General features: G+C 37.7%; 1 protein-coding gene across 1 annotated transcript; it reads left to right on the top strand.

The window, feature by feature from the left end:
- The first annotated feature begins 1,606 nt into the window (after positions 1-1,606).
- On the top strand, positions 1,607-10,036 carry IBSP (integrin binding sialoprotein). Its single transcript, XM_032633334.1, has 6 exons — positions 1,607-1,660; positions 1,751-1,801; positions 1,897-1,974; positions 5,538-5,600; positions 8,767-8,940; positions 9,503-10,036. Exons 1-6 carry the CDS (start codon positions 1,607-1,609, stop codon positions 10,034-10,036), a joined length of 954 nt encoding a protein of 317 aa, XP_032489225.1.
- Positions 10,037-10,362: the final 326 nt, after the last annotated feature.

Here is a 10,362-nt window from a genome sequence, read left to right as displayed (position 1 = left end):
TCAGTTTTCAGGCATCAAAATCAAAGACCCACTCTGCCACAAAGAGAGGTGACAGAGGACCCCAGACAGCTTCTCCAGGACTCTAGCCTTACTCTGTGTAATGTTTATTTTAGTGTCAGATATTCAATAAGGATGCAATAAATCGTGGCTAGTGACGATAAAATGCAGAATCTACCTTCAGAGTATAGTATATGACATGCGTTTCATACATCTTAAATATTACTTTTCCCAGTGTGTTTATGGGAAAATTCCCATTCCCATTACATATTGCTTCTAAAATGTTGCCCAAACTGTCGCTCTGGAGGAGAGAGCACTCTCAGTTAAATGTGTTTGTCAGTGCCAGTGCTGGGTGTTAGTGGCTTTCAGCTAAGTCTGTTCAACTTCTATTAAAATAGGATTTTATCAAATAGAATAAAATTAAGATTCGATTTCACAATCGCTTTCCTTTTACCTATGAGGAATCTATGTGGAACTGAGATCTTGGCCTGGCTGCAAACCCCAGGACTGTTCACAATGTATTCCTATTCTGACAATTACATCTTCAATTCTTCCATAAAATTGAAGTCTCCATCACGACTATCACCCTGACCTTGGAGAGCCCCACATCCATTCCATGACAACCTCCCACATCAGTGATGGAAAGCTTAAATGGAGCTGGAGAACAATGTAACTTGAGGAAATGTCCCCCTGATATTCCACGATGAACTCTGATAACTCTTCTCATAGAATCATCCTTAAACATGGAATTTGGGTGCTACATGTTATGAGAATAATACTTCACATGTCATGGATCTTTTCACACACATAAAAAATATCAAGTATTCTAAGATATCCATGGGAAAATGCCTCCTAGTCTACATTTTACAAACAAACTTTTTATTATTATTATTTGTGTGTGTGTGTGTGTGTGTGTGTGTGTGTGTGGTACGCGGGCCTCTCACTGTTGTGGCCTCTCCCGCCGCGGAGCACAGGCTCCGGACGTGCAGGCTCAACGGCCATGGCTCACGGGCCCAGCCGCTCTGCGGCATGTGGGATCCTCCCGGACCGGGGCACGAACCCGTGTCCCCTGCATCGGCAGGCGGACTCTCAACCACTGCGCCACCAGGGAAGCCCACAAACAAACTTTTACTTCAAAAGCTATAGAGAAGCTGGAAACAGCCTGTAGGATAATTGGCATAAAAGCAGCCATCTGAATGTATTCAGTTTTTGCTTAGTTTTTAATTATAAACAAAACAAACAGGTCATCTAACTGCACTAGCTAATGTTTCTAGGTCAAGGGCATCAGGAGGCTTCCACGCCCCAACATGAAGTACACTGAACATGCAAGCCTGTGGCAGTGATGAAATGGTCTTCCACTGACAAATCAGAGCAGACAGGTTAAAACCAAATATGGAACTCATGATTATTCAAATAGATGGATAAAGTCAGTCTTCTACCACTTACACAGAAGGAACAATTTGAGAACAAAAGCAGAAATTTGGTCCTACTTAGACAAAACTCTAATTGGACAAAAATGAGAACAATTAAGTCGCCTAGTATGAGCAAAAAAGGGTACATTCTTAGTTTTACTCACTAACTTTACCACTTCATTCATTCCAGAAGCAAAATGAAGACGGTTTTAATTCTGCTCAGCATTTTGGGAATGGCCTGTGCTCTCTCAGTAAGTCCTTTATTCAGAACCTACAGTTATTTCCATTTCTGTCTTTTTGTATTGAGAGAATATGTAACAATTAAATGCTCTTTTAAACAGATGAAAAATTTGCATCGAAGAGGCAAATTAGAAGATTCTGAAGAAAATGGGGTAATTCACCTTAGCATACTTCCTTGGCTTGACTACACTCCCTCTAGACTTACTGCACATGAAACATGAATGTACCGTTTATTGTGTTCATGCAGGTCTATAAGTACAGGCCCCGATATTACCTTTACAAGCATGCCTACTTTTATCCTCCTCTAAAACGATTTCCAGTTCAGGTAAGTGTACAACTTAATTTTCCTTCTCACCCATTACAATTGAAAGGGAATGAAATTTAACTGTAAAACACCTAAATTCAACTCTCCCTGAAATTCAGCCAGAAAGACCACTGACTACAAACAGTTTGTTTTTAACATAATAAAATAAAATTTATTCCTAAGGTTTTCTTGTAAAGCAGAGCCACACACAGAGAGAGTAAACTCATTTGGGCCCAGTCTAGAGTGACACAATGAAAGCACACACGGCAGAACATTGAGTTCAGGTGTTTTGTCTAATTCACTGACGAAAGTGGACAATTTTATCTGTTGTTGACATTTAAGTCAGTGATAAGGCCACTAACTGCCGTATTATACAGTCATATAACTGTTTTATATCCAATAATTTAGACGCTTTTAATTTAGGGGAAAAAATTGACTTCATAAACAACGAAGAGCATTAAAAAAATTCCTGATAACCACTGGTTTGCTGAAGAGTTTCTGAACCTTTGACCTGTGTAGTTCACTAGAACAATACATCATATTGGAGCATAACTCTAATGGAAAGTGTAGCTCAAGAATGCAGAGGAAAGAGAGAAATTCATGAGGCAAACTAAAAACCTCGTGAGAAAAACAAAACATCCTTAAAATCTGTAAACAAACAGACAAAAAATAACTGAACACTAAAAATAAGAGTTTCTGTTTTTACTGAGTTACCTGTGAAGAGGGTTCTGAAAACTAGAGGGTGTGGTGCTGATTTTAAATAGACAACAAACCAGAATTGTGCTATTTTTATTACTATACAGTCTGGGCTCAGGGCACCAATTATGCACCATCTGACCCCCGTCTTCTGAGACACTAAAAGCAGTAAGGCCGCTGAAAACGATGCCTTAGGGCAGTGGCTTGGCATAGTATCCTGCCATATGTTGGACTAACCCACTTCCAACTCATACAATGGTAGGAAATGATCATCTTAAAGTATTTCTAGCACCATAATAATTATGGGGAATGTGTATGGCCACTGAAATATGAGCACCAATGATACAAGAGTTGTGGGTTTTCAGAATTGCCTTCCATTCTTTGGTTTGCCCATAAATAAACATTGCTCATTTGAAACTTTGTTGTCTTTCTTAAACTTAAATGGAAATGATAATACATTTACGTTTCGGACTACCTCTTCAACTTTTCTAAAATATCATATACTTGGAGGTATTCCCACCTAAAAATTTTTATAGATATCTACGTGTGGCCCAATTCAAATGTCTGTAGTGAAAAGATAGTAGGAGAGGTAATATTTTTCCTTACTGATAGACCCAAAGTTCATAGATTTTTAAGCAGATCTTTAATATACAAAATTTCTACAGATTATATGCAGATAGATTTATCTCAACCAATGTAGAATTTGTAAATAAGACAGTTGTTTCAAAATATAATCCAATAAAATATATCTCCTGATCCAACAGTCTGATCTAGTATTGATGATCTATCATCCCACTTTACAAAGTTTGATTTCCAAGATTTTTCTCCTTACATGTCTACTTATATGTTTCCATAGCTCCTTATTATTTATTTCCTTAAGTCTGTTAAGTATTTAGCGCCCAGACCATCACCCCCAAATGCATTAAGCTGCACTGGCTTTGAAGTTCGTGTTTTATTCAAACTGATCTGTGTTTATATACAATCTTTTCTAAAATACCAACTTGCATGAAATAGCTTATGTTGATTGCAAGGCTGTCAGTCCATTGTAGCTTACCTGCTTGGCTACAGAAATGTAAGTATCAATAAGCTTAACACCCTAAGCATTTTTAACTGCGGAAATTGTTTTTTTATGATTAAAATGATACTTGGTTAGTGTGTGAACTCTTAGACAGCAGGGACTTTATCTTAAATTTCTTTTATCAGACTCATCTCAGTTATCACAGTACTCGACATGGGGAACTGCCCATACTTCCAACTTCCTCTCTTGTACGACCTTCATTCTCAGTACAATGCCTGGAATATATATTTTGGAAGGGAATAAACGCAGTAGGGATAGAAGTTGGAAGGAGTATATGAAAGACTTCCAGAAGAATCAATAGGACTTGTTGACAAGTTGGTAATAAGGTGTAAATGAAAGAAAGGAAAATAAGAAATGCTAAGTCTTCAAGGCATTTCATGCAGTTTTAAAACTGTCCTCACTGCAGATACTAATTGAAGAGTGAAATGGTTGGAGTAAGATGAAAGCTAGAGGTAAGGAAAGCTTGTAAAATGACTAAAACATTCCCATTGAGACAAAGTATGCTGTCCTCTCTATATAATTTAACTAACAAATAGAAATAGTTCCAATAGAATCTAATGCTTTATTCACCTCTGGGCTAGGGGAGGCACAGCCATTAAGGTCATAGCAGTGGAAGAGCAGGTCTAATTATTCTCTTTTCCACCCAAGATTATTCTTGGCTCAAGGAGACAAGCATTCCTTTCCTTGGGTGGATGGCTTGGCCATCTGAAGAATGAGCCCAGCAGGGAGAGCCCTGAGCAGGGCTGGGACATGAATATTCCCTCATGTTGATCTCTATCCCTAAGGTTCTTCTGCAGCTATGTTTTCTAAGACCGATGGTACTTAACTGAGTCACCAGAATCAAAGATAAATTTGCAGAGCAGAAAATGACAGAATCTTAAGTTAGGTATCTACTCGTATGCTTAGTGTCATTAAGGAGTGGTTGCAGAAGAAAGAAGGAAAGTTCAATTTGGATTAACATTGGGAGAAAGAGGAAAAATCTCCTCCGCTGTCTTAAAGGCTCAGATAACAGATGTTTAGATATACCTTTCCTTTTAAAAAGTAGCAAAGCTCATTAACTTATAATTTTATTTTTATATGCAGACTCCTCGGTTTAATTTATTCTCATTCAATATTGAGCTTTTTAGAGGAATGGTACTCATAAATTTCCTAAATGAGTAAATGAATTTTTCTCTTATATAACTTTACACACACACACACACACACACACACACACACACACACACACACACTTCATTTTAGGCATTAGCTTTAATTAGATTAAAAGGTACTAAAAATTATATGCAAATTTAATTTCAAGTCAAATTCTAAGTTAAATTCACCAAGAGAGCTCATTATTTATGAAAATCATCCAGTAACAACTTATATTTTGTAAAAAGCCTAGTTATCATTTCATTCATATTTTATAAAGAAAATAAAACAATGAGATCGATGTTTTAGCTCAAGACTTGCCTTGAACTGGTTGGAAAATTCACAACCGTGTGGGCTTAGATTCCTTCTTTGTAAAATAAAAAAAACTGGACCAGATAATTCTCATTCTCTCAGAGCTAAGCCATTCTGCCATTCATTGCCCTCGTTTTTACGTACAAAATATTTCAACACACTGTCAATGCTTTCGAGGTTAAAAATGGAATATTTCAATGCATATCTCGATCACCGTAAAATGCCCCTTTCTCTCTAACCTTGTTTTGCAGATGTCCAATCTCCTCATATCTTTCTCACAGTAGCATGAGAACTGTTCTAAGTAAATAAATATGTATGTACACATATATTCGTATGTCTATGAGTTCATGTATACATTTTTTTTTAGAGCAGTAGTGACTTATCTGAAGAAAATGGAAATGGTGAGAGCTCAGAAGAGGAGGAAGAAAAGGTAAGGAATCTCTGCAGGTTTTTTCATAGCGAACCAGGCAGCACAAAAAACAAATAGAAACTAGTCTCCTGTAGTCTACACTCAGCAAATAGACATTGCCAGGTTACCAACTGCCCACAGCCTTCTATTTTGGACAAGGAGAATATTATTTAAATGAGGATTAAATAAAATGACCTGCTTAAAACACTATTACAGTTTGGGGATAAAGTTACGTGTAAGTTGTATATGAATACAAAAGTATCTCCATTTTAAGTGGAAGAAATGTAAACTCGGAGAGGAGGAAAGAAAGTATTGTTTACATTTAGGTGGATAGAGCACGATGGTAAAAGACAAATATACAATAATCCTAAACTTAGTGCAATACTTGTTTTAATGACTAAACTTTAAAAATTCAGTTTAATCAGTGGGTAGTATACGAAAGCTAATCTCATATCCTCTACACTGTTATTGTGATTTATCTGCCTTTCTTGACTCACAAAGCAGGGCTGTTCTTTCTGATTGGAATTTTATATGTCTTTTTGCCTACTAATAAAATTCATGTTTTCACAGAAATGCAAATGCTCAAGATGTATAAATACCTTCCTATATAGTACTACAAATTAGTATAGCTCATGGCTAAAATTCATCTATATAACTTGGAAATTGTGCTAACATGTTTATAACTGACATTCTTGCCCACAGAAACATAGTAATTAGGTACATTTTCCTGGGTAGTCAATTATAGCTATCCACTGGTTTGGGAACCTTCTAAATTCAGGTATTCTTAGATGCTATTTATGAAGGGACAATGACAGTCTAAAATGGATCAAAATGTCTGCTCAAAATGGATAAACGTCTGCTCTCTTGAAAACAAAATGGTGTGGGAACTTTAAAAGTGACGCATAATTAGTCTGATTTTTTTTAAACCATAAAAGTAACTTTTTTAGTACCACAATTTATCCTAATAGCTTTTAAAGGGGTACCTTACAAGAATGTCAAGCCAGTACCAGGAAAAATGCCACCTACTAAATCCCACAAAATTTTGCCTGGAGTTCCACATAGCAATCTTACACAAGAACTAAGCTAGGGTAATCCATTTAACCACAGCTGCTTGCTGTACAGAGACTGTAAAATTGCCTTACCAGCTAGATTTCCCAGTTAGACTGCATATCTTTTGACAGTGGTTCTTCATTTGTTGCGATGGTGGTTGGGATGGAGAAACATTAAGGTTCCTTTAGAATTCTGATGAAATTTCACGTACTCGATATTTTACCAACAATCTCTGAACATTTCTGGTCCTCCCAGAACTTATCTGCAAACTCCCCATGACCCGGGAGACTAGAGGCCATAGGTAACAATCCTCGCTTTGAGGGTCAACAGTGCTGTACCCTCTTTTGCATCTCTTCACACCGCCCAGCCCAGTTTCTTATACATATATAGTGCCCAGTCAATATTTGGTGGTTTGGTTTTGAAACTTCAGAGGAATAAATGCTCCAAAGACCATTCATTCAAAGTGATGAAGAAACCTGGGAGTCTTCCATCCTGAAGAGACTTTAGAACCTCTTTTGTCCCCATCTCTTCCTGAGAATTTCACTGGCAATTCAGATTAAATACAGAGTCTCCAGGAATGTATTCCCATGAGAAGGTGCTAAGGCATATCTTCTATTTGGTGATCGTACATGTTTTTCCCCTCTCCTAAATTATTCAGTCTCACATTTCTAAAACTTTTATTGAAATATAATGTACATAACACAATGATCCTAAGTTTATAGATGACTGAAATTTCAGAAATTGAGCACTTAAGGGTAACCAGCACCCATAGAAAAAAGCAGCACATGTTTTGTGCTCCATTCCATCTGTTAATCAACCACCACCAAAGGCAACTGCTATGTTGACTCCTAACAGATAGGTTGCTTCTGGCTCTTTTTGTGTTCCATATATATATATACACACACACACACACACACACACACACACACACACACACACACATACATGTATGGAATCATGCAGCGTAAATTCTTTTGCATGTGACCTCCACAATCTCTTGAAAAACACATTGAAATGAATTCCGTTTTCCAGTACTCATTTAAAGTAAATAAATTCTGTGTATGAATTCCTGACTTTCGGTATTAGCTGTGAATTACTTTGAGAGGTTACCTTAATCAACAAACAATTGCCTAACAACATGGAGAAAAGGCAAAATAGTAAAATGTTAAAGATGATAATAACATTCATCGAGGAGTAGTAATTTTTAAAAAACATCTCCTGCAATAACATAATGTATCGCTAAGGATTTCTTGGAGTGTTTGGTTTCTTCTTTGCCCAGAAAAATTGTGTGTCAAATGCCTGACATCTTTTGAATACTGCACACATCTCAAAACTGGCTTATATACTGGCAGATGGATTTTGAATTGAATATGTCTCTTTTTCTTTAAATACTCCTGAAAGTAAATGAAATACATTCACTTCTTTTTGATAGTAAATATGACATGCAATCAACTTGTTTGAAGAGAGGGGCTTCTATAAGGAATTCTTTTCTGAAAAAATATCCTAGGTATAGTGTGGACAATTCACATAAATCCTCCTTGTCATCAAAAACGTCATGGTGCACAGAAAGGGCCCAGGTTTGTTTTTTTTTTTTTTAATTAGAAGGATACAGTTTCATCACTTACTATGAGACTTTAAACACGTTATTTAACTTTTCTGAGCTCACTTTCCTTTTCTAAGGGGCGTGAGTTACAACCCTACCTTAAAAGACTGCTCTAAGGAATTTAAAAATAGGTATAAAGTTCTCAGCTTATTTGTCAGCAAATACAATAATTAATGAACTGTCATGTCGTAGCAGCTATTAACAAGACTTTCAGAGCCTAAGCTATGTATTGTATGATACCATATAGTCAGATATGCTGAAATTATTACACAAATATTTTTGAATTGATTAAACGGAATACATAAATATCTAAAACACACTATAGTGAGGTAAATAGTATGAGAAAACTTTGAATTGAGTTCTGAGAAGTGAGAGGTGCAAATGGCATAAGAGGAAGCAGAATTGTCAACACTGGGTGACAAGCTGGCTGAGGGATATGGAGGACGTTCTTTCCAATAATGGTTCACGACTACAACAAATCTTGAGTTATCTTCTAGCTTAAATAAATTTTCTTGCTCTGGACACTTACCCCAGGAGACTTCAAATGAAGAAGAAAACAATGAAGAGAATGAAGATTCTGATGGAAATGAAGACGAAGAGTCAGAGGCTGAGAACACCACCCTTTCCATTACCACACTTGGTTATGGAGAGGAGACCGCACCTGGAACAGGGTATATAGGTCTAGCTGCCATCCAGCTTCCCACGCAGGTAACAATTCCTCCAAGATGTTCAATCTGCTCTCATTGCTTTACTGAAGTCTGAGGTTATCCTGACACTCTACACACAGTATTTTATATTATCTTCATTAACTCAATGAAAAAGTAAGAGCAGGTACAATGTCCCAGTTTACAAATAAGGAAAGGTTTTTCCCATGGAAGTTCTCTTTCCATGTTCTTATACTGACTTTCAATATTATCACAGAAGACTAAGGAGAAGCATCTTAGCAATGGATAAAAGGTCCTGAGAGATGCCATAGCATTTCTGGGAAGAGGATTCCAAGACAGAGAAAGTGAGTAGCAAAGCTATAGAAAGCATCTCCCACAGAGACTTATTTTATCAGGTACCTTTTTTCTCCCTCAAAACCCAATGACAAAGGTACTAATTCTGAATTTTTAAAAACCCACCAATTCTTTGGTAACTTAAATTGGCTTCAATTAAGAATTACATGTAGGACAAGGCTGTCAGTACAGCCTATGTTGGATGAAATAATGGCCTTAAGTTTTATGTTTTTCACACCTAAATTTGGATTCCTTCAAACTTTCCCTTATAGGCTGGGGATATAGGAAAGAAGGCTACAAAAGAGGAGGAAAGTGATGAAGAAGGAGGGGAAGAAAATGAAGATGAAGCAGAAGTGGATGATAATGAGGAGGGCGTAAATGGCACTAGCGCCAACAGCACAGAGATAGACAATGGCCACGGCAGCAGTGGTGGGGACAATGGAGAGGAAGAAGGCGAAGAAGGTGTCACCGAAGCCAATGCAGAAGGAACCACAGTGGCTGGAGGCCAGGACAATGGTGGCTCTAAGGCAACTACCTCTCCGAATGGTGGATTTGAACCTACAGCTCCACCCCAGGAGATCTACGGAACTACCCCGCCACCATCTGGGGAAACTACCACCCCTGGACATGAGGGGGAGTATGAACAAACAGGCACCAATGAGTACGACAACGGGTATGAAATCTACGAAAATGAAAATGGAGAACCTCGTGGGGACAATTACCGAGCCTATGAGGATGAGTACGGCTACTATAAAGGGCGGAGCTACGACGGCTATGACGGTCAAGATTACTACTACCACCAGTGAAGGCCCAGACTGGGATGAATTCATCCGTTCCGGCACTCTGTGTGGTTACCGTTTTCAAAGTTCAACTCAGGAAGGTGCAATGTAACAAATGTGCATATTATAATGTGGAACGGTGCTGCCGTTCCAAAGTGGCTAACCAATGCGTGAGATCGTGTGTGACTGAATGTTTTGAGGTTGTAGTTCTATAAAGAGCGTTTTTAACGTGTTTGCGCTCATGGCTAAAACATACCCTTTGTTCGAGCGGTGCTTCTTAGAAGAGATTCATTGACATCAGTAACACTGTATACGATAAATGTGTAGTTCTCTAATCACACTACCTATCCATC

The sequence above is a fragment of the Phocoena sinus genome, chromosome 5, assembly GCF_008692025.1.
Source record: "Phocoena sinus isolate mPhoSin1 chromosome 5, mPhoSin1.pri, whole genome shotgun sequence".
NCBI classification, from domain to species: Eukaryota; Metazoa; Chordata; class Mammalia; order Artiodactyla; family Phocoenidae; genus Phocoena; species Phocoena sinus.
The sequence above is the reverse complement of the archived record's forward strand: the minus strand, read 5'-3'. Positions and strand labels throughout refer to the sequence as shown.

Coding starts and splice junctions, on each gene's coding strand:
- IBSP (XM_032633334.1), top strand. CDS start 1,607: ATGAAGACGGTTTTAATTCTGCTCAGCATTTTGGGAATGGCCTGTGCT. Junction 1,802..1,896: donor AAGATTCTGAAGAAAATGGG/GTAATTCACCTT, acceptor GTGTTCATGCAG/GTCTATAAGTACAGGCCCCG. Junction 5,601..8,766: donor CAGAAGAGGAGGAAGAAAAG/GTAAGGAATCTC, acceptor CACTTACCCCAG/GAGACTTCAAATGAAGAAGA.